The sequence below is a fragment of the Marmota monax genome, unplaced genomic scaffold (genome assembly GCF_021218885.2).
Source record: "Marmota monax isolate L192 unplaced genomic scaffold, Marmota_monax_Labrador192_F-V1.1 WCK01_AAM20220418_F8-fsc00238, whole genome shotgun sequence".
Classification (NCBI taxonomy): domain Eukaryota; kingdom Metazoa; phylum Chordata; class Mammalia; order Rodentia; family Sciuridae; genus Marmota; species Marmota monax.
Genome location: NW_026693175.1, coordinates 1,498,260 through 1,522,575, shown reverse-complemented (window position 1 = coordinate 1,522,575; position 24,316 = coordinate 1,498,260). Strand labels below are relative to the sequence as shown.

At 45.6% G+C, this 24,316-nt stretch overlaps 1 protein-coding gene across 2 annotated transcripts; it reads left to right on the top strand.

The window, feature by feature from the left end:
• Positions 1–2,915: 2,915 nt before the first annotated feature.
• Positions 2,916–23,267, top strand: Rnf103 (ring finger protein 103). 2 transcript variants are annotated; one of them, XM_046455895.2, is made up of 5 exons: positions 2,916–3,264; positions 6,203–6,342; positions 14,449–14,564; positions 17,339–17,449; positions 21,369–21,508. In XM_046455895.2, the coding sequence occupies exons 1-4, from the start codon at positions 3,039–3,041 to the stop codon at positions 17,424–17,426; spliced, it is 570 nt and encodes a 189-aa protein (XP_046311851.1). In that variant the 5' UTR covers positions 2,916–3,038; the 3' UTR covers positions 17,427–17,449; positions 21,369–21,508. The 2 variants fall into 2 exon arrangements, with proteins under 2 accessions (XP_046311851.1, XP_046311850.1); XM_046455894.2 differs by lacking the exon at positions 17,339–17,449 and having other exon boundaries at positions 21,369–23,267.
• Positions 23,268–24,316: the final 1,049 nt, after the last annotated feature.

The following is a 24,316-nucleotide window of genomic DNA, read 5'->3' as shown; positions in this document are numbered from 1 at the left end:
TGCTCTGGCATCTGCCTTCCATCAGGGGATGACAGCTAGGAGGCTTATTCCAGATAAGGGCATCCTGTTCGGCTCTTGGATTTCCCAGCCTCCAGAACCATGAGCCAAATAAACTTCCATTCATTATAAATTATCTAGACTGTGATATTCTGCTATTCTTGCATAAAATGCATTTAGTGGAATTAAAATGACCTCATGGGAGGATAGCCCACTCCTCCAACCCCTATTCCTTGGAGTCCCAGATGAATTGTTCCTGCTAAATCTCCAGACTAATGAAACTGCTCTTTTATTTTTCAAAACACATTTTGAAATTTCAAAAGTAATACAAGATTATTTAAAAAACAACAACAATAACAACAAAGCACAAAAGAAAAATTTTTACTCATCTAAATCTCATCACACAGATTAATACAGTTGACATTTTAGTGTATACATCTCTGCTTTTTCCTAATACGAAAATCAGTACTCTGCCTTTTTTCACCAAACACTGTATCTTGGACATGGCTTCATGTCCAAAACCATATATCTACATTTTCTTTTCAGTGCCTAATGGTTCATCATTTGGATTACCGCATGTGATCCTTTCTCTATTGCTAGTTATTTGGGTTCTTTATTTTCCTTCTTCCCTTCCTTTCCCTGATTAACTTGCTGTGACAATAAAACTGCACACACATCTTGTGTCCACGTCCAATTATTTCCCCAAGATAAGCTTCTGGAGGGGAGATTACTGTGCCAGAATGTGTATCTAGGGGAGCCTCCACCTTCCCTCCTAAATTGCCCTCCTCAAAGTTTATCCCCCCACACACCAAGAGAGAATGCAAACACCACACTCTCATATCCTGCCAAGCTGTGTACTTTGATCAGAGCTTACAGTTTCCCAAGGGTTAAACCACTAAGGGAACAAGGCAAGGGGGTTGGCAAGGGAGGCATGGAAACAAACAAGAAATGTGGAGTGCTTCAGTCCCTTCTTTCTGGTTCCTGCCACACTAGGAGACATTTCTACTTTGAACTCCAGCCCTGGAGATTCCATCCGCAGCTCACACCCCAGCTTTCCCTGCTGTCCCCCCTTTGCAGTATTTGAGTTTGGGTCAACCCCTCCTTACTAGAACACATTCTTTTGGGATGAAAGACATCATCAACTCACGTGTGGTTTAGTCAGCAATATCACCCAATAACAGGGTCTCTGCGATGTGCCCAAGTTCTATGAAACTTCAGAACCAAGCTTGCTAGAATGAGGTGTTGAATCCACTGATCTGCCAGCCTCAGAAACAAAGCCACACTGAAGCTAGTGAAAACAGGAGCAGAGTCCAAGAGCTCTTCCTCTGATTCTTTCTCCCTGTTTTTGGCCCTGCCTCATGGTTCCTGCTCCACTAGCTGAGTTGAAATGCCTTTGTTAGTCTCATCCTAAGGGGCACTATTCTGAGGCTACATTCCCATGGTCCATTCTTCGCTTTATTCCTCATTTGCTCCAAGACTGAGGATCATGCACTTTCTTCCTAAGCTCTCACCCCTGGTTTAGGGTAGTTGGCAGTTTTGCACAATGGCTAGCATTTCCCTTGCATTTCCTAGGTCTGTCCCTTCTTGATAAAGGAGGCTGATAGAAACCAACTTTGTTCAGATCAGGAATCCAAAGCCCTCTCCCTCCAGACGGACTCAGAGACTGACAAAGAATATGTGCAATTGGGTTTAAACAAATACAGAAGCAGCTTGTGCACATTTCTTATTTTATACAAAGTCCTCTTTCTTGCTGCCAGCATGCTAAAACACACGGAACTTTGCACCTGGACACACCACACTCGACAGCCTGCGTCCTGAAAGCTTAAAGGCTTCCACGCCTGGCTTTCAACACCCCTGAGACTGAAGACAGAAAAAGACGTTAAGGGTGTGAGGACTGGACCTAGTTCTAACTCCCCTTTGGGCCCGACCTGTCCTAACATCTAAGTGCACAAACTATATTCATGTTAAAGTGGAAAAACTTCTGTTCTCTGGGTTTCGCCTTCTACGACCTTGCACCAACGGTGCCCAAACTTTCTCAATTCACCAGGAATCGTATAACTGTACACTTTTAATTTTACTGGTTTATAACAAATAATTAACTGTGCCATTTAAAAAAAAAATAGAGTGCCACAGTCCGAAATCCAACCCTCGGATAAAGTCCATTACAAACAACTGCAGGAGAATTGGGGATAGAGAGAAGACACTGGAGACGGAACTTCGGGAGGCGCCGGGAAGCCCTGCGGAGGCTGCGGTGGTCCGCTGCTCCCGCTGGCGTCCTCAACCCGCGGGCGCCCCGGACGCCTTGCCCCGCAGGCCAGGCCCCGCCCCTCCCCTGCGGGCCCAGCTCTTGAACCCGCCCCTCCCCGCCCACCCGGAGAACGAAGCCCCGCCCACAAGAGGCTTTCCCGCGGCTCTCCCCGCCCACCGCGGCCGGCGATTCCGAGGCCCCGCCCCCGCCCGGCCTGGGCCCCGCCCCGACGCCGACGTCAGCTGTTGTGTCTCGACTCGGCGGTGGCCGCAGCGGGTCCATTGCTCGAGGCGCCGGCCGCGGCCGGTGGAGGCGGCGGGGCGTGGGGACGCGGGCAACGACCTGCGCCGCGCATCCGAGCGCGACGGGCGCTGCGTGGCCGGGAGGCAGCCGGGTCGCCGCCTGGGGCGGTCTCAGGCCTGTTGCGTGCCTGCTGCAGGACCGTCGCCCGCGCTCCCACCTCTCTCTGCGGAGACCGCGGCGCCGCCTGGGCCCGCCCGACGCCGGAGCCGCTGCGCTTCCGCCGCGCCCGGGCGGCCACGGGGCCTGGGCCCTGCCCGGGGCGGCTGCTCCCGGCGGCCCGGCCTCCTGGGACCGAGCTGTCGCGGGCCCTCCGCGGGAACTGCCCGGCTCTGCGCCGCGCGGCCGCCCTGGGCCGGGTCTCCGAGCGCCGGGCTCCGGCCTCTGAACTACGAGGCCGCGCGAGGCTCGGCCTCCTCCGCAGCCCGGGCGCGGCCGCCGCCGGACCCCGTCCCCGCAGCCCGCTCGTGAGCGGGAGCAGGCGCCGGGCAAGATGTGGCTGAAGCTTTTCTTCCTGCTGCTCTACTTCCTGGTCCTGTTCGTCTTGGCCCGGTTTTTTGAAGCCATTGTGTGGTACGAGACAGGCATCTTCGCCACCCAGCTGGTGGACCCGGTGGCGCTGAGCTTCAGGAAGCTCAAGACCATCCTGGAGTGCCGCGGGCTGGGCTATTCGGGGCTGCCCGAGAAGAAGGATGTCCGCGAGCTGGTGGAGAAGTCAGGCGAGTGCCGGGCTCCCGGGGTCCCCTCACCTGGGCAGCCACCGCACCTCCAGTACCTGGTCCCTCCTCATCCACCTGGGAAGGGACACCCGCACCTCCATTACCTGGTCACCCCTCCTCCACCTGGACAAGGGCATCCGCACCTCCAGTACCTGGTCACCCCTCCTCCACCTGGGAAGGGGCGACCGCACCTCCAGTATCTGGTCACTCTCCTCCACCTGGGAAGGGACCCCCGCACCTCCAGTACCTGGTCATCCCTCATCCACCTGGGAAGGGGCGTCCCGCACCTCTGGTACCTGGTTATCTCCCTCCTCCTGGGAAAGGGCGTCCTGTTCCTCCTGTACCGAGTTACTCCTCCTCTACCTGGGAGGAGGTGGCCTGTACCCACTGTACCTGGCACAGCAACAGCTGGGAGAGCTGCCCAGCATTCTACAATAATATATGCGAATCCTAGTTTTGAGAAGGGCTGAAATTATTTGTTAGGTGTGCTGGTATGTCTTTTTGAGGTAATTATAAAATGACAGTTTAAAACTAGCTTTTTCTAGCATTGTTTGTTAATTGAGTGATTTTTCTCAAAATTTGAAAATGTCAGTTAAAAGCATTATCAGTTGAAATTCACAAAAATATAGGAAAAGAAAAAAAATCCAAAGTCTGCAAATGTTTGTCACTTTAGCAATAACAAGCTACCTGGAGGGGAAAACATCACTAAATTATAAATATCAAAGAGGCATTTAATCCTAAGATTTCAACATAGGTTTGAACATTGCTAAAGTGGATACTATAGAGTCCTGGCTTTTCATACTTGGAATTCAGTAAAAATGAGATGAAGTTTCTGTGTGAAACCTACTTTGTCTGTCTTGAGGTTATTTATATTTCTCTCTGGATTAAAAACTGTTTGTTGAATATCAACTTTTCATTGAGTGTCACAGGCACCCTTGCCTCTTAGTGGATTGAGGAATGGACTTGAAATAGTGCTAAGAGAATATTTAACACCTTAAAGAATATGTTTCCAGTAACTATTGGTTTGGGGTAGGGTTGGGTGAGAAATATGATTAATTTATTTCACTGCTGGATAAAATATATTTTGCTGAGGCACACTCCTGAGAGGAATGTGGTCAGAGAGGGGTCAGGAGTCTTGGAACTGTGGCTCTCCCTGGTTGTTTCAAGCCATCTGTCAGCAGTGTCTTTTACAGACCACTTTCCCCTGGGTTAGTACTTGTATAGCCACATAGTGTGACAACCAAGACACAAACTGCAGAGCAGCCTACTGCGTGCATACCTGTAGCTTACGGTCAGGAAACTCACTTCTCTGCACTGGGACACAGGAAGGAAACCCTTTCTGCAATGGCGATACTGTTTTCTTTAGAGAAAATATGCAGTGGGGTATTATTCCTGTCCCTTGTTTGCTGGCTGGTTTCTGGTAACTTATTTCTACTACAAGGAGGAAATGGAGTCTGAGGAATATAGTGTCTTGATGTGGAAATGAGAAGTGCCTTATCTGTGAAAGCTGAATCAGTTTTCATAGTAAAATAATTTGATCACACATTTTTTTCTTTTGACATTTATGGTTTCAGGCCTTCCTTTGGGCCTGAAACTCTTGTCACATTGAGTATACAAGGTATCCACATATAATTTATATGTATATAAAGAATATATACAACCCACAAAAATACAACAGATCGCACATTTTTAAAAAACATTTATTTATGGGGCTGGGGCTTGGCTCAGTGGTAGAGCGCTTGTCTAGCATGCATGAGGCACTGGGTTCAATCCTCAGCACCACATAAAATAAACAAATAAAATAAAGGCATTCTGTCCACCTACAACTACAAAAAAAAAGTTTTTAAAAAATATTTATTTAGTTTTAGGTGGACACAATATCTTTTTTTAAAAAATTTTTTGTTGTTGTTGTTGGACACAATATCTTCATTTATTTATTTTTATGTGGTGCTGAGTATCGAACCCAGGACCTCGCATGTGCTAGGTGAGCGCTCTACCGCTGAGTCACAACCCTAGCCCCTCAGATCACACATTTTTTCAGCAAAAATTTCTTGGGTATAGTAACTTAACTATCAAACTTAAGTAGTTGTTTTGAATGATTTTGCTGCTATACTTACTGCTTAATATTTAAGGCAAATGTTAAAGTAATGTGGCAAAAGTATTTTTCTTTCCTTTTCATTTGATGATACAAACTCTAAATTTACATTTTAAATTAGTGTATGAGTGTGGAGTTTGTTCTAAGAGATAAAGTTTTAACCTCCGAGTCATGGTTTATAACCGTGCTGTTATTTTAAGCAGGGCTGATGGCAAATTCTCTGAAGCCTTTTCTCACTCTGTTAAGTCAGAGCATGTAAACCATATTTTTTGAAAATTATATGAAATCTAGACATGTGGACCTCATACTTTATTGGGATGGCATTTTGGAGTGGTACAAATTCAGTTATTTATGAATAAATTAATGATGACTCCACTAGAATACAGTCCAGACTCTTCTTTCTCCCCCAGTCCTAAGGATGGAACCCAGGGCCTCAAGCTTGGTAGGCAAGCACTCTACTACTGAACTATACCCCCAAGCTTTTTTTTTTTTTTTTTTTATCTTGAGACAGTCTCACCAAGTTGTTGAGGCTGGCCTTGAGTTGTAATCCTCCTGCCTTGGGCTCCTGAGTTGCTAGGATTATGGTTGTGCACCATCTTGCCTGATAAATTCTATATTCTCTGAGAGGTGGATTTGTGTCTGTTTCATTCACTTTGATCTATAGTAAGGTCTTAGGTGTTTATTGACTATATGGCTCTTAAAGGGGTGTATTCAGGTTCTGTTGTTCCTTCTGTAGAGTACAATACTAGTACAATACATGGTTCTTCACTGTATACAGTGGAATTGACCATTGAGTCAGGACGTGGGACTGAGGAATCTCACCATTGTTGTTCTTTTCTTTAGGCGACTTGATGGAGGGTGAGCTCTATTCTGCTCTCAAGGAAGAGGAGGCCTCTGAATCCGTTTCCAGTACCAATTTCAGTGGTGAGATGCACTTCTACGAGCTGGTGGAAGACACAAAGGATGGCATCTGGCTGGTTCAGGTATCACAGATGGTGACAAATCCCTATGACTCAAGGACTTTATTAAAGGGGAATTATTCTAGCAAAATGGCTCATGCAGCCAGTGAAGCTTCTGTTTCCTTGTGTCATGTCTTAGGCAGAGCTCAATTCTCCTAAGGAGGCTACAGTGTCCACTTAAAAGAGATTTTTCTGAACAAGAAAATGAAAATTGAAGAATAGAAAAGGGAAAGTTGGGAAGGGGGTTGACTTTTTGTCAGAATCAGCAGGAGAAACCCCATTTTAGTTGTCATATCTTCCTTGGGGTGATAAACATGTGCATGTGTTCCTTTTATTTAGTGATAGGCAGTGTTTCTCTCAAGTTTTATTATTGTAGTTTGGAGTTCACCAATCCAAACACTGTTTGTGTCTAAGGGAGAGGGTCCTGATGTGAGAGCAAAGGGGCCTTCCGTGGGGACAAGCTGGCATGTGTCTGCAGGGAGGTGCGGAGGGCTATGGGCAGTGCTTTTGTTCTGCTGAGGACAGGAGGTTCTGGTGTTTAACTGTAGTCTTGACCATTTAATTAGCATATTTGAATTCCAGAGCTCAAAGGCTTTAAAAATCATTTCTTATGCTTCCCAAAGTACAGCATATGGTAACTGAGTAGGCAACATTATCATTATTATATTTTAATGTAAATGGGAATTACCTAGGTTATATTGAATGTGCAATTTCATGAATATTGCTTAAGATAAAGCTAAAGTCACAAATTTTTAAGACGTGGGCTCACTTAAAGTAACATGTCGAGTAAATAAAGAGCGTGAACATGGCTAAAATGTGAAAGGTGTGAATGGCAGAGACCTGGAAGCCACCTCAGCCAAACCTGCTCCGAGGCTCAGTGGCTTGCCCTGGGCGGTGGGGCCGTCCATCAGAGCGCTGACCCAGGACCCATCCCGGGTCCTAGTCTCCCGTCACTGGTCCTGTCACCTCACTGGGGTGGTACAGTTTGATTTGGGGGGGGTATTAAAATAGCTTCTTCATGTTCTGAGGTAAAGACTGCAGAAGATGGCTTGGGGGAGAGAGAGAGAACCAGAGTTGAGGGGACTTCATTGCAGACCTGGTCCCGTCACCGACTTTCAATATGTGAGCAGGTAGATTTTCCAGTGCTCCTGGCTTCGCATGGTACACATCTGAGAAAGATGTAGTAACCCTGTGTCCCCTGTACTGCGGGCCAGGGCTCGTGCTTTCTTCTGAGGGTTGCGCTGGATATCTGCAGCCTTTCCTTCACAGTAACCTTGCTGTTGCATTTGACCTTTTACCCTACAGACAGTCTAATGTTCAGCAGAGGGTGAACCTGAGAGGGATGGGTGCAGTCTATTATCCTTTCAAATTCTAGTTTATTTTTGAGTTCATTAATTGGAATTGAAAAATAATCTGTAGCTTCTTTAAAGCTTTATAAGTAGTTGTTATTCCATTTCTTTTCCTGGTATTTATTTCTGATAGTCGGTCAAAGAAAATGTGCTGGTTTTGATGATCTTAGCTTTATTACTGAGCGTGAGTTGAGTCCCACATCTCTGTGTTCATGGTGTGAAAGGTCTAAATGCTTGTCCTCACATTGACTGGTCCCATGAAAACCAATGGTGAAGATGCTGAGCACCTTGGAAACTTGGAAGAGCCACATCAAAAGCGCAGACATTGTTTTGGTGCAGCAAACGCGGCCAATAGCCAACACACGCATCCTGACTCACTAGTAGGCCTTATGTTCTCCTTTATAAATAATGGCCAGTGACCAAGTGGGGTGGCACACACCTGTAATCCCAGATCTCTGGGAGCAGAGGCAGGAGGATCACAAATTCAAAACCAGCCTGGGCAGCTTCATAAGACTGTTCTCAACAAACAAAGCAAATGATCTGCTGTTGCCGCAGTCTGGCTGGGCACAATCAGGAGCCACTTGTCAAAAGAAACTAACTTTATTTTTAGAACCACACACGCCAAACAAAACAGCCTCTCAGGAAAAACCCTCAGAGCCTCAACTGCCACCACCGGCTTTCCACAAGCCTCTCTCTCCCACCCAAACTTCTTTTCACCTCCCACAATCCTCCTGTTCTTGAGGCCGATTGGCTGGGTCACGTGGGCGGAGCCAAAAAAGTCCCCCAATGAGCAGCTCCGTGGTCTGAAAGGGCAGGGAAACAGCCCAATGAGCATCACCGCAGAGGAGCCAATCAACTAGATGTTGCTGGGGCCGCTGTGAGCCAATCATCAGCCGGCAGCTGGAAGTTTGCTGGCAGCTGGAAGTTTGCTGGGGCCCCTTCGGCTGTGGCTCTCAACATGCTGTTTTTTTTTTTTTTTAAGAGAGAGAGAGAGAATTTTTTAATATTTATTTTTTAGTTTTTGGTGGACACAACATTTCATTTTTTATTTTTATGTGGTGCTGAGGATCGAACCCAGCGCCCTGCGCATGCCAGGCAAGTGCGCTACTGCTTGAGCCACATCCCCAGCCCCAATCTGCTATTTTTTGATGTCCTGTTAAAGATATCCATGGATAGACTCCCTTAGTATGTGACAAAATTATTCATTCAGCTTATCCAGCAGATACAGGTATGCCAAGCCCAGGTGCCAGGAGCACGTGCCAGGCCAAGTCCTTGCTATCAGGTGGCTCACAGTCCAGGCCCACGGGGAGACGCTGATGCCAGATGAAGGAATACTCCATAGGACATCTGTTAGTGGAAAGTGCTGCGAAGAGCAGGGAGCAGGCTAAGGAGATAGAATGGCAAAGAACTGTTGCACAAGGGGACACTTAAAGGAAGTGAGGAACACATAATGATCGTGAATGTTAGCATCAAAGGTCCATTGACAACTAAGAAAAGATACCTATGTAAAAAAAATACCTCCTAAGAAGAGTGGAAGGTGTTTGTGTGGTCGTCTGTCTGTGGGAGAGAGGCAGTGGATATGGCTTGATCTTCCCAGGGATGCTCGCGGTCGCACGCTTGGCCACTGCTGGGCGTGCGTTCCTTGGGACCTGTCAGATGGCAGGCTTGGTCTAGAACAGGTCTGCAGGACAGCTGAGAAGAGTGACAGTGCACCCTTGGTGGCGGGAGCTGGCCAGAAGCTCATGAGCACAGACCCCTTGGGCTCAGCTCTCCAGTTGCTTTTGTTTTATTTTTTAAAAACACTCTATATAAAATTGATAATATGTGCTAAAAGCAGAAGAGAAATATCCTCTCAGTCCCTTGTCATTCTTTGAGCTCAGATCATGCTAATCCAGCTTCTTAGAAAGGATAACTTTCAAGAATTTAGTTTTTAACTGAATTTTAGTTAAGATTCTTTTATATTTATTCTTTTTTGGGGGGGGCAGGTAAGTAGGGATTGAACCCAGGGGCACTCGGCTACTGAGCCACATCCCCAGCCCTATCTTGTATGTTTAGAGAAGGGTCTCACTGAGTTGCTTAGCACCTCGCTTTTGCTGAGGCTTGCTTTGAAGTCATGATACTTCTGCCTGAGTCTCCCCAGCTGCTGGGATTACAGGTGTGCCCTATCATGCCAGGCTGTTTATTCTTAAAGAAACTAATTTGTTTTTTAATTTTTTGAAGTCTATAAGTAGTATTTTCATAATTAAAGATGCATTTGTTTGGGACTGGGGCTGTAGCTCAGTGGTAGAGTGCTTGCCTCACAGGTGTGGACCCTGGGTTTTATCTTCAGCACCACATAAAAATAAATAATAAAAGATATTGTGCCCATATACAACTAAAAATATATTTTTTAAATGTATTTGTTTTGGCCAGATCAGTCCTCTTGGAAAATGTCAAAACTTTCCTTGTCTCACTTATATTCTTCACAATGTGAAGTGAACACAATTAATTTTGGTTTTCAAGGTAGCAAAATACATGTGACTTGTTTCAATAGTACCTGTGTATTCCACAAGGAAGCAGGTCCTCCTTATTTTTTTCTAATACCTCTTTCTAACATTTTGAGTTTTCCTGCTTTATTCCTAACCTAAGCTCATATCTTTGATTAGCTGTTTATTTTCCAGTTTTGTGGATTCTTTGATTCTGCTACCACAGTCTTCTTGGCATCACAAATAAAAGATGACAATCACTTTCTTTTGAGGAGACCTAGTCAGAGAGGCAGATGGCAGGACGGGTAGGTGTCTGAAGTGGAGAAGTTGGCATGGTTGGTGGGGTTTGTGGATTTGTCCTCTCACATTCTAGTCCTCTGTTTGATTCTTGTCATAGTAAACAAAGGACATACTTGTTCCCTGCTGGCTGTGTTACATGACAGGGGGTTTAAAGTCACTGGGGTTGAGCAGCAGTGAAAAGCACTGTGTGACTCCAAGTGCTGGGACACTTTGATCAATATTTAATGTAGTTCCTGTTTAGCCAGAACTGTAAGTGATTGGTTCTAAACCTGTTTTGTGCAGGGAACGTGTAACTCCCTCATTCCCCAGTGCATTCTGGGAGCAATGTGCGTGCAAGCCACTTCATCCTTGCACTGGTGCTTAGTCTTAAAGCCAGATCGTGAGGACACTGACAAGCACAATTAAAACGCCACTGAAATCTTGTCTTTGCCAGTCAATTTTAACGATTTTATATAGTTTTTGTACATATACTTAGGTTAGTCCATAATTTTTTAAAACATTTATTTTTCAGTTGTAGGTGAATATAGTACCCTTATTTTATTTTTTTGCGGTGCTGAGGATTGAACCCAGGTCAAGAAGGTTGGCGTGTCTTTGCAGAGCCAGGTGTTCCTTATGCTGTCTGTCCAAAAAACATCCCAGGCCACAGGCTGCTGGCAAAGGGACTTGGTTACAACGGAGATCAAGAAGTTGGAGTCTCCTGGAGACTGTGAAGTCAGGAGGAGGAAAACCAGTCTAAAACTGCAGAAAGCCCAAATAGTTTTGGGCCTGACGTACATCTGCATTGTGTGCCCTGTGGGCGGGGCAGACATCTGCTGCAAGGGGCATCTCAGGAGACTGTGCCCTGAGAGGGGCTGGCACTGCCTCACTTGCAGCCTATGTGCCAGCCCTGCTTCTGGCCTGGGGTGAAGCCGTACTCTTGCCCAGTTCTTCTCTAGTCTCTGAAAAGACTCCCCACGGGCAACCCAGCCTCCTTCCCAAGGTCCCAGTGTGGATGCCACTCAGAACCTGGTGCAGTTTCAGGACAGGGACTGTATGTCAGGGGCTCCTACTGGTGCCACACAGTTGTGGTAGGTCTAAGGGTGTTTAGATCTGCGGTGTGACTCAGCCAGATAAGTTATTTTGTGAAAACAGTAATATTTTAAAATTTTTTATATGTGTATTTACTCATTTATTTTGGTCCTGGGGATTGAACCCAGTAGTGCTCTACCACTGAGCTACATCCCAGTCCTTTTTTTTTTTTTAAATATTTTTTTAGTTGTAGATGGATACAATATCTTTATCTTATTTTTTAATTTTTATGCAGTGCTGAGGATCAAACCCAGGGCTTCACACATGCAAGGCAGGTGCTCTACCACTGAGCCACAACCCCAGCCCAACCCAGTCCTTTACAAAGTAAAGCTGCCCATGCCAGCCTTGACTGTGGCACCCTGCTGCCTCAGCCTTCCGAGTGACTGGGATTGCAGGGCCGCCACCCCAGCAGCCATGAGGTTGTTAGAGTGGCCATCTCACTCAGCGCCCCCAGAGGGAGTCTGTGCTCAGCCAGCAGATGTGTGACATGAGGGTGGGGAGCGGACGCGGGCTCCAATGCGCTGCAGAGGGCTGTGGGGTGCTGGGGTGCCGCGCTGGTGGTCGCCTTAGTGCCGCGCTCAGTCTGGGATCCCAAACTCCTCAAAAGCAGGTGGTAGAACAGATGCTGAGTGAAGGAGGCCCTGCGCTGAGCCCAGCGAAGCCACAGCTCTTCCCTGGCTTCTGCTGTCTGCTGGAGCAGCCCTCTTGTTCTTTCTCCCCCTCCTGACACTGAGCTCTGACCCCAAGGTACCTGTGTGGAAAGTAGGCATTTCACCGAAAGGTGCCCAGCACCTAGGGCTATGCTGTACTGGCAGAAGCACCCTCTCAACTCCTCAAAGCCTTGTCCTAATAAACACAGACCCAAAATGTCTGGATTGTTTGCTGCCTTGATCAAGAAATAGGAAATGTCTGAAAAGAAAAGTTTAAAAAATTAAATAAAATTTTAAAAATCAGGGAGTATGGTGATGTTAAGGCATAGAGACTTCTCAATGTCCTGAGGAATCAGAAAAATAAGTTCAAGATTTTCATGGTTATGTGACCAAAGGAAGAGTTACCATATGAACTCTTGAGTGGCAGCAAAAAAAGGAAACAAAGGCTGCCTTGCGCAGTCTCCTGGGACTCCAGTAGACCTGTAAGGTGCACTTGGGCCAAGGAAGGGGCAAAAGCTTAGGCCCTGGGGGTACTGTAGCCCTTGTGAACCTGCTCCAAAAGAAGTTTTGCCCAGGACATGGTTTAGGTGTGAGGTGCCCTCGAAAGCTCATGTGTGCGACAATGCAAGAAGTTTTATAGTGAGATGATCAGTTACGAGAGCCTTAACTTGATTAGTGCATTGACTGCATTAGCCAGGTGTTACTATAGGCAGGGAGGGTGTGGCCTGGGGAGGGGGTCACTGGGGTGCACCTTTGGGGTATATGTTTTGTTCTTGGGAACAGAAGCCCCCCACTTCCTGGTGTGCCACACACTTCTGCCATGAAGTTCTGCCTCACCTCAGGCCCTAAAAAAATGGAGCCAGCCTCTATGGACTGAGTCTCTGACACCCAAATAAACTTTTCTTCCTCTAAAATTATCCTTATTGGGTCTTTTAGTCACAGTAGCAAAATAGCTGTGATTGAAACAACTTACTAAGTACGTGTCTTTGAGTTGCCCTCTTCCTGGTTACCTGCGGAAGTGTTCTGGTACTTGAATAAGAGCTCATGTGTTCACTGCAGTCATAGCCTGAGACTGCACCTGTGAGCACCACCCCAGGTGTCTCTCAGTGCGAGGATGCTAGTGTCTGGACAGTGCCATGCTGGCACACAGGTGGACCTCAAGTCCCTCACCCTGCTGGTGCCGTTTCTCTGCTCCTGCTGCCGACTGGCACTGGTCAGACTTCCCAGCTGAGAGGCCACAGTGAAGCAGATGCCCGCCTCTTGCCCGCCAGGGACAGGAGTGCCATCATTCCCTGAACCCACTGGACTCTACTTCCTGGAGGCCTCCTGTCCTCTGGAGGAACCCCAAAGCATGATGCTGTCACTTTGAGTTGAACAGTGTCTGCAGTGTGCTACTGAGGACAGTGACCTTGGCCTGAACACCCTCGAGTCAGTTATTTCATGATGACTGTAGATGTTTTTGGCTTTCCTTTAAATTCTGTTTATTTCTGTGTTTTTGATTTAGCATCTTTTTCTTTTCACTGGTATATTCATTAAGATTTCTCTGTGATTCAAGGCAGGAAGGTGAGGGAATGAAGGGAGGAGAACTAACTACTGACATCCATAAACAAGAGCAGTTGTTAGGTATTATGAAAGACCATTTAGAATTTCTTTTTTTTTTTTTTTTTTTTAAGTCTGTTTCTTCTCTCAGTCATAATTGTGTGTGCAGGCATTTTGCAGATTTGAAGTCAGAGTTCAGGAATGTAAAATTAACTGAAGTTGTTCTTTTTATTTGTTGGATCTTTATGGTTGCTATTGAGAGATCATAGAAGTTGCAGTATTGACTTGGGCAGAGCATAGGGTGATGAGAAGCAGATGTCCCACTCTGGATCCACAGTGATGCTCTGAAAAAGTGAAATTTGAACTTGTTGAACTCTCGTGTGATAATTGCCAGTTGGCTGTATTTGGTTTAACTTTCTTTTCAGAGCAAAGAGAAAGAGGCCGCCTCCTTCCTGTGTAACTTTATTCTGGAGGAGAGACGCGGGTAGAGAGTGTGGCCAGCTGTTTCATAGGGGTTGACTCCTCCATCTGACTGATAGAATGTGGGAGTGTGGTGTACCGCGTTCCGTGTTTTGAGACTTTTCTGGTTGGTGGGTAGTGCCTTCAGTGAGAATTACAATGATAATATGACCATATGGTGCACTAAACAAGAACGAGGAACACAATATCTCTTTCAAAAACGTAGAAACATACTGTAGATATCAATGGTTTGATCTATTTTAAATAATTAAAGTCTTATTTTTTCTTTTTTGGGAATAGGTCATAGCAAATGACAGAAGTCCTTTGGTCGGTAAAATCCACTGGGAGAAAATGGTGAAAAAGGTGTCGCGATTTGGAATACGCACAGGCACTTTTAACTGCTCCAGTGACCCCAGGTGAGTGGGCTGGGTGGGAGTCCCGACGCAGGCAGTGCGGTTGGAGCCTGCTGGCACCCTGTGGGCCGCGGGCACCACCAGTCTTCTTGGTGGTCTGGCATCTGCTGCTCTCTGCCCCTCTGCTGAGTCCTTCCCTCGGGTGCCTCTTGGGAGTGTCTTTGGTCCTTTTTGTATTCCTGAGGGAAGCTGTTCTGTTGAGGTGCTCTCCCATCTCCTGGCCTCTCATTTGCACTTCTTGTTATTTTTGTCTGCTTTACAACTGTCCCTAGTCCTAGGGTCACAGTGGGATCCGGCCACTGTTCCTGCCCTTGGCCTCGTCCTGCTCCGTTTCCTCGGAGGGGAGCCTTGGAGGTGCCCGCTGCCTTGTCATCGTCTCCAGAACTCCGTCTGTCACACTGTTTGTTTCACTTTTTATTATTATTTCTTTGATATGCTCTTTTATTTCCATTTTCAGTGCTACCAAGTCATAACGTACACTCCTTCATTTCATTATCCATTTGAGGACTACTTGATAAAAAGTCCATGTCCCACACATTTCCTTCCATGCAGAGGAGGCAGGGATGTGCACGCAGGAGCCCGGGGTTGGTGGTTTCTAATGCAGGTGATGCGCTGGCCAGCACCTGAGCTGGGAGAGACAGAGCTTCCTTCTGTCCCCAGATCCAAGGAAGCCCCTACCACAGCTCACCCTGCTTCACTGTAGCCAGCACAGGGGTGGCAGGGCCACAGTGGATGACCCACTGGCGGTAGACACCCTCCTGAGCCGTGACTGACTCCTTCCCTTCAGCCCCAGGTTTGCTCTTCCCACGGCCCAGCCTGCTGTCCGTGGAGGGTGGAGCTGTGGAGTAGCTCCCCTGAGAGAGGGGACAGGAGGGAAGTTCCAGCTCACTACAGGAGCTCGCTCCTGTCCAGTAGCTTTTGTTGGAAGGCTCAGGACAGCCCAGAGGACAGCCTAGTCCTAACGTTGTTGTGAAGAGGAGATCAGCCTGCATCCTGCCATTCCTTCACCTCGAATTGTGTTGGATTCCATCGTCCTCCCTGGGAGTCTCCCTGAAAGACTGTTTTCCTGCACAGTACCGGGTAAAGGACAGTGCTGACGAGTTTAATCTTTCCAGTAACCCCAGAAGTTGGTGTGAATACCACTCTTTTACTGGAAAGTGTACAGACTTCATTAAAAAAAATAATAATAATGAACGAAACTAATCAGGCACAGTGGTGCACTCCTGTAAGCTCAGCTACTGGGGAGGCTGAGGCAGGGATGACAAGTTTCAGGCCAGCCTCACAACTTAGTAACACCCTGTCTCAAAGTAAAAGATGAAAACGCACTCAGGCACAGTGCTGGAGTGCTCCTGGGTTCAGTCTCCCCTGTTGCCTAAATAAGTAAAACTAAACAATACGTTTCAAATATTGTAGTTTATAAATGGATTTGAAAATGTCAAATTTTTTTTAAAAATATGAAGGTTAAACACATTACAATTTAATATGATTCTTAGGTAACAATACAGAATTCAAAATCTCCAACAATATAAAATGAAGATACTTTATTAAATACGAAAAAGTGAAATAGTTTTTTTCTTTTTTTAAGTGTATTCTTATAAAGCAGAGGGTATCAGAAGTGTCATAAGTCGTCCAGGAGATATTAGTACAAATTTTCCTGACTTTCCTTTTTTTTTTTCCCCCGTGTTTTTTTGTTTTGTTTTTTGGTACCAGGATTCAACTCAGGGACGCTTAACCTGAGCCATATCCCCAGCCCTGTTTTTTGCTTTTTTGATACAGGATCTCACTAGGTTGCTTAAGTCTCCCTGAAATGCTGAGGCTGGCCTTAAACCTGTGATCCTCCTGCCTCAGCCTCCTGAGCTACTGGGAGTATGGGCGTGGCCACCATGCCTGGAACAGAAGCAGTTCTGAGGGACAGTGAGGTGTGTCAGTTTCAGTACCACTGTGTTAATGTCTCCTCTGTGGAAGGGCTTCCACCTGGAGGAAGAACTGTTCTTGCCGTACACGCTTAGGGTCATTTTTTCTTATTTTAGTGACTATGAGGATACAAAAGAACAAAATGCAGAGATAGCGGACAAGGTGCTAAGAGTCTCCCTAAGGGCTGCACCTGTGGGTTACTTAAGGAGCATTTTGTTCATTTATTTGAATAGTCGTCAGTTTGCTCTGAGGTTTGTAAGAGCCAAACCCCTGCCTCTGCTGTCTGGGACTAGTCTTCTCTGGAGTGTCCTGGGGCAGGCTTCTCTAACGTGCTATCTTCTTGTACAGCTGCACCTTCCGGACCTATCCAGCTCCCCTGAGAATGCTCAAGGCCACCCCTCCACGCAGCCTCTGACCCTGTCCAGTGAGAGTAGCTGTAGTTTCTTTCCCCAGACACTCAGCAGGGTGGCCTTGTCTGGTTCTAACTCCTCTTTTTCCCAACCAGGAGATGTACTTGAGGCCTGTCCTGCCAAGTCCTGTTGTGGAGACAGCAGGAGGTGACCTGGTGCTTGTGTGCCTCTGCCCGCTTGGGGGGGACTGCGGGCGGTGAAGAGCCTGGGCGCTGCAGGGGCTGAGTGGGAGGCAGGGCAGCAGGCTCAGGGCCAGAGTGACAGGAAGCAGGGCCGTGGGACGAGCAGGAAAGGGGAGGGAAGAGGAGCCAGGAAAGCCGGGGCCAGGGGCCTGGCCTGAAGAAATGGCCTGAGGTTGACAGAAACACCAGTGCCTCTCTTGAAAACTAGCCTGCCACACCAGAGACCGGACCCAGACTCACCGGCCATGTTTCCTGTCATTTCTTGTCTCAGTGTTCCCCAGGACATCTCAAAAGGTCTCTCAGAGCACGGAAGAATTTTGTTTTCACAGTGTGGTCATTGGATTTATTCTGACCTTTAAAAAGCTCTTACTTGAATTGGGCAGTAAGTATTTATTTTGATATAAGGTAATACAACATCCTTAAAAAGACAGATATTCATTTAGTTTGCATTTTCGTTAGTAGGACAGTTTTAAGATCATTGGTGTTTTGGATCTCTTTAGACTAATTTTAGATAAATATACATTAGTAGCCTGGCATTTGTAGAGATTTTTTTTTCCCCAAGTCTGGAAAATAAGATTTAATTTGAAAGATACATGATAACATATGGAATTTTCTTTCCGCAAATAATCTCAGATTCTGTCTAGAATGGACTTAAACTATCATTTACTCTGAATGGAAAAGGACGTACACAGAATACTTTCTTTTTTTTCCTTTCATTTATTTTAATTTTTTAAATTAATTTATTTTTTACTTATATATAACAGTGGAATGCATTACAATTCTTATTACACATATAGAGCACAATTTTTCATATCTCTGGTTGTATACAAAATATATTCACACCAATTTGTGTCTTCATACCTGTTCTTTGGAGAGTAATGATCATCACATTCCACCATCATTAATAACCCCATGCCCCCTCCCTTCCCCTCCAACCCCTCTGCCCTATCTAGAATTCATCTATTCCTCCCATGCTCTCCTCCCTATCCTACTATGAATCAGCCTCCTTATATCAAAGATAACATTTGGTATTTGTTTTTTTGGGATTGGCTAACTTCACTTAGCATTATCTTCTCTAACTCCATTCATTTACCTGCAAATGCCATGATTTTATTCTCTTTTATTGCTGAGTAATATTCCATTGTGTATATATGCCACATTTTTTTAATCCATTCATCCACTGAAGGGCACCTATTTTGGCTCCACAGTTTAGCTATTGTGAATTGTGCTGCTATAAACATTGATGTGGCTGAGTCCCTGTAGTACGCTGTTTTTAAGTCCTTTGGGTATAGACCAAGGAGAGGGATAGCTGGGTCAAATGGTGGTTCTATTCCCAATTTTCCAAGAAATCTCCATACTGCTTTCCATATTGGCTGCACCAATTTGCAGTCCCACCAGCAATGTATGAGTGTACCTTTACTCCACATCCTCACCAACACTTATTGTTGTTTGTCTTCATAATGGCTGCCATTCTGACTGGAGTGAGATGAAATCTTGAGAGTGGTTTTGATTTGCATTTCTCTAGTTGCTAGTGATGATGAACATTTTTTCATGTATTTGTTGATTGATTGTATATCCTCTTCTGAGAAGTGTCTGTTCAGGTCCTTGGTCCATTTGTTGATTGGGTTATTTGTTTTTTTAGTGCTTAGCTTTTTGACTTCTTTATATACCCTAGAGATTAGTGCTCTATGTGATGTGTGAGGGGTAAAGATTTGCTCCCAAGATGTAGGCTCTCTATTCACCTCAGAGATTGTTTCTTTTGCTGAGAAGAAACTTTTTAGTTTGAGTCCATCCCATTTATTGATTCTTGATTTTAATTCTTGTGCCACAGGAGTCTTATTAAGGAAGTTGGGGCCTGATCCCACATGATGAAGATTAGGGCCTATTTTTTCTTCTATTAGATGAAGGGTCTCTGGTTTTATTCCTAAGTCCTTGATCCATTTTGAGTTGAGTTTTGTGTATGGTGAGAGAAAGGGATTTAATTTCATTTTGTTGCATATGGATTTCCAGTTTACCCAGCACCATTTGTTGAAGAGGCCATCTTTTCTCTAATGCATATTCTTGGCACCTTTATCTAATATAAGATCATTGTAATTTCATGGGTGAGTCTCTGTGTCCTCTGTTCTGTACTGTTGGTCTACCAGTCTGTTTGGGTGCCAATACCATGCTGGTTTTTGTTACTATTGCTCTGTAGTATAGTTTAAGGTCTTATATTGCGATACCACCTGCTTCACTCTTCCTGCTAAGGATTGCTATAGCTACTCTGGGTCTCTTATTTTTCCAGATGAATTTCATGATTGCTTTTTCTATTTCTATGAGGAATGTCATTGGAATTTTGATTGGAATTGCATTAAATCTGTGTAGTGCTTTTGGAAGTATGGTCATTTTGGTAATATTAATTTTGCCTATCCATGAGCAAGGTAGATCTTTCCATCTTCTAAGGTCTTCTTTGATTTCTTTCTTTAGGGTTCTGTAATTTTCCTTATATAGATCTTTCACCTCTTTTTTTTGCTCTTTTATATGAAGAAACATGTGCACTGATTATTTTGCTTGTTCTACAGAGTGAGGCTTTCTATCATAGACACTGTCACTTAACTTATGACACAGTTAGAACCACATCAAAAGAGTGGCCAGGAGTGGACTCGTGCCTTCACGAGGGTCACTTGCAGTTAGATGTTAAAGCTGCTTCATGATATTTCAGAGGTAAAGAAAGCCATCATCGGGACTGAGGTTGTGGCTCAGTGGTAGAGCGCTCGCCTAGCACATTCGAGGCCCTGGTTTTGACCCTCAGCACCACACAAAAATAAAATAAATGTATCGTGTCCAACTACAACTAAAAAATAAATATTAAAAAAAGAAAACCATCATCAATGTGCATTTGACTTACTGCTTTTTTTGGCAAGGGTAAAAATAGAATTTGTGTCAATGAGTTATTACTTTGCATTGAACAAATACAGTGGTAAGTTATTGAAGATACTTTATTTTTGGTAATAGATACTTTTCAAATCATTTCACTTAAAACAATACTGAAAAGTCATTTGGTCATGCCAGAGTTTCTTGGAGTCAGCATTGCTAAGGATGCTTTTAAGATGTGACATGTTGTCCTCATTTATCTTAAATTGTATCACAAAATTATAGTTGTATTGGGCTGGGGCTGCAGCTCAGTGGTGTTTGCCTCACATGTGGAATGCACTAGGTTCAAACCTCAGCAGCACATAAAAATAAATACATAAAAAGATATTGTGTCCATTTACAACTAAAAAAATTTTTTAAAGCCATATTGCCATAAAACCATATGCCACACATCAAGATTTTCTCAGTCTGATTATGTGAATGTGTAATATGCTAATTTAATTAATAAAATAAAATCCTTGCTTTCTAAGTTAAGCATAACACCCAGGATTTTTACATCAGTATTCTGAGTAGCAAAATAAGAAACATTACTATTCATTTACAAATCTGTAAAAAAAATATCTGTATGGTAGACTTTTTTTTTTTTTACAAATTTATTAGAAATTTTATATATCAAAATCCACATGATTCTTGGAAAGGAATACAAGCTAAACAAGTGACTCAATTTTAAATTCTTCCACATTTACTGTGCTGAAAAAGTGAGGATCATTCTTGGACTGAATCTCAGTCTCAATACTTCAGGACTCTGTTTCCTCTCTTAAATGACCCTCATCATGATCTTCACAGAAGAGGAAAGAGACCGTCATAAACAGGGGGCTTGGGGCAGTGTTTTTTCTGGGGTCACTATGTGCTGTGCATACCCAGCATCTGCGCTGGGGAGCTGGTAGCTGGTGAGGTGGGGCTCCTGCCTCCCACAACCAAATCCTGGCTCAGTGTGTGAGTGGTCTGATTTCTTTGACTTTAGGGCTTTTCAAGAGATACTTTTTTAAATTATAAATTTAAAGTTAGAAACAGAAACATAAAACTATAGAAAAAGAGCTTGCTTTTCTTTCCTTTTCTGGGACAAAGGATTGAACCCAGAGGTACTCTATCACTGAGCTACATCCCCCAGTCCTTTTTAAAAAATTCTGAGTCAGGGTTTTGCTAAATTGCCCAGACTGGCCTGAAATGTATGATCATCCTGCCTTAGCCTTCAGAGTCACTAGGAGCACAGGTGTGGTCACCATGTTCTGCTAAAGCTTGCTTTTTCTTGCACAACTTCCCAGCATCCTTCCTGCTTCGAGATGATTTGGGAGTCACTTGGTTTGGGGGAGAGGAATCTTTCAGAAGCTGAAGAAACCTACCAAGGGAAAGCAGCTCAGCCATTGACTCCTGGTTCTCTCTTACAGATACTGCAGGAGAAGAGGCTGGGTGCGGTCCACTCTCATCATGTCTGTCCCTCAAACCAGTACTTCTAAAGGGAAAGTCATGCTCAAGGAGTACAGTGGCCACAAGATTGAAGTAGAGCACATATTTAAATGGATCACTGCCCATGCAGCTTCTCGGATCAAAACCATTTATAATGCTGACCATTTGAAAGAAGAATGGAATAAAAGCGATCAGTATTGGGTAAAGATATACCTGTTTGCAAACCTTGACCAGCCGCCAGCCTTCTTCTCTGCACTGAGTATAAAATTTACAGGGAGAGTTGAGTTTATTTTTGTGAATGTGGAAAATTGGGACAACAAGAGTTACATAACAGATATTGGTGTATATAACATGCCATCATACATACTTAGAACTCCCGAAGGAATTTACAGGTATGGAAACCACACAGGTGAATTTATATCCCTTCAGGCCATGGACTCATTTTTGCGCTCATTGCAGCCGGAAGTAAATGATCTGTTTGTTCTGAGCTTGGTTCTCGTCAATCTTATGGCTTGGATGGATTTGTTCATTACACAAGGAGCTACCATAAAGCGGTTTGTGGTTCTCATAAGCACGCTGGGGACATACAACTCGCTGCTGATCATCTCCTGGCTGCCCGTGCTGGGCTTCCTGCAGCTGCCCTACTTGGACAGCTTTTACGAGTACAGCCTCAAGTTGCTGAGGTACTCCAACACCACCACGCTGGCCTCGTGGGTGAGGGCCGACTGGATCTTCTACTCCTCGCACCCGGCGCTCTTCCTCGGCACCTACCTTGGACACGGCTTGCTCATCGACTACTTCGAGAAGAAGAGGCGACGAAGCAACGCAGACGAGGTCAACGCCAACAACTTGGAATGGTTGTCCAGCCTGTGGGACTGGTACACCAGCTGCCTCTTCCACCCCATCGCCTCTTTGCAGCACTTCCCTGTGGACTCGGACTGGGATGAGGACCCAGACCTGTTCCTGGAGCGTCTGGCCTTCCCTGACCTCTGGCTGCACCCTCTGATTCCCACCGACTACATCAAGAGCTTGCCCATGTGGCGGTTTACCTGCCTCGGGGCGCGCTCCGAGGAGGACCTGTCGGAGGGGTCCCAGGACACGGAGAACGACTCGGACGGTGAGGGCGCGGACTCGGGAAGCCCAGAGCAGGGAACCCTGGAGGGTGCACAGAGCAACCACCCCGGCGGGGCCTGTGCAGGGGCCTGCGAGGCCTGCGGGACCAGCCCTCGCGCGCCGGGTGCCGAGGACTCACAGCCCGAGGACGCGCAGCCGGACTGGGGCGCCTGGCCGGCTGCTGTGCTCCGCAGCACCGAGTGCGTGGTCTGCCTGGAGAACTTCGAGCGCGGCTGTCTGCTGGCAGGGTTGCCCTGCGGCCACGCCTTCCACCAGGGCTGCATTCTGATGTGGCTGGCCGGCGGCCGGCACTGCTGCCCCGTGTGCCGCTGGCCCTCCTACAAGAAGAAGCCGCCCCGCGCTCCACGCCCGCCCGCGCCCCACTCGGCCCCGGCCTAGCTGCCCCCGCCATCTACTGGTCACGCGTCCCTGTGGCTTGGTGCAGTCTGGTATCCTGCAACGCCGCCCTCGGTGACGGTTTGCTTGGTTGCCTTGCGTGTCAGTTGAATGCATACTTAATTGTAAAGACTTACTTACAACCTTGGAAACTCAGAAGTTCGTGTTTTTTTGTAAGCACAAAAGAATATGATAAAAATTTATCCTAGCAAGATACCAGGTAGGGTCAGTTCTAATGGAATCGAGCCGGTTTCTTTCCTAATGTTTCCTCCCTTTTTACAATCTCTGTCCACACCTCTTGGTTAAATAATGTATGCTCTGAGACATGAAATTAAAACAGACCTACAAAATAAATTATTTTAAAACCAGAAGATTGCAGGTTTTCCAATGTTAAGTTGTTTTTGATGAGGTGGCCGGTTTCTGTAGGTATTTTGTCAAACGTGACTCCGTGGGGAAAAAGGTAGAAATTGTGTTGCTGACACTGGCCAGAGGGGGTGTCAGCCCCCCCTTCAGCTTTGTTAGCTATGGAGGGAAGGGGCTTCATTTCATGGAGGGCTGCTTTATAAGGATTAAGTGATTTATTACCACTTAGCATATTCGTCTTAAGAAAATGAGCTACAGCGTATTCACACAAAAAGTACTTTGTTATAACTGACTTTTTATTTTGAAAAATTTTAAGAGTAAAGTTGAAATCATTGTATGATAAGCATCCATTTCTCTTTGTCTAATTCACCATTTCACATTTCTTACATTTGCTTCATCAATTCTATGTATAGGTGAATGTTTTTTATATCATTTTTGTTTGTCTGCTGGTCCTTTTAGAAATAAATGTGAGTCATCATGATGCCTCACTCCTAAATGCTTACCACCTACCTCCTGAGCAAGGGCATTCCTGGCATCCCTGCAGGATACCTAGTGTATGATCCACACACCCCAGCTGCTCCCGGAGGTTTTTACATAGAATTCTTGCTTTGTTTTTGTTGTGAACTTGGAGGTTGACATTCTCCTTTTGTCCCATCCTCTGTGCCCTTCTATTTTAACAGGACTTGGGTGGAGCCCAGGACCTCATGCAGTCTAGGCAAACACTCATACCGAGCCACAACCCCCGGTCATCCTTTCCTGATACCACTCTTTTTGGAGCGTGTAAAGGCAGTGACAGAATGCTCTGCATTCTGGTTTTGTTTGTTTCTGTCACAGTATGATGTGGATCAAGGAGTGCTGTCTGGGTGATGTGTACTTCCCATGTGCACAATACCAGAATGCTCATGACATTATTTGGTTCCACTGCTGGTGCTGAGGTAGTTAAAGTGACATCTGCCTCCTCTTTCCACGTGAGATGTGTCTTCTGAGAAGGAACGCATGGCCACCTGAACATCCTGCTCTCTGTCTAGTGGCTTTAACACCCACTGGTGATAATCAG

What these genes read in the sequence shown, in the direction of transcription:
- Rnf103 (XM_046455894.2), top strand. Translation starts at nt 3,039, where the DNA reads ATGTGGCTGAAGCTTTTCTTCCTGCTGCTCTACTTCCTGGTCCTGTTC. An exon ending in CGAGCTGGTGGAGAAGTCAG is followed by an intron (nt 3,265 to 6,202) that starts GCGAGTGCCGGG and finishes TCTTTTCTTTAG; the next exon opens with GCGACTTGATGGAGGGTGAG. An exon ending in AACTGCTCCAGTGACCCCAG is followed by an intron (nt 14,565 to 21,368) that starts GTGAGTGGGCTG and finishes TCTCTCTTACAG; the next exon opens with ATACTGCAGGAGAAGAGGCT.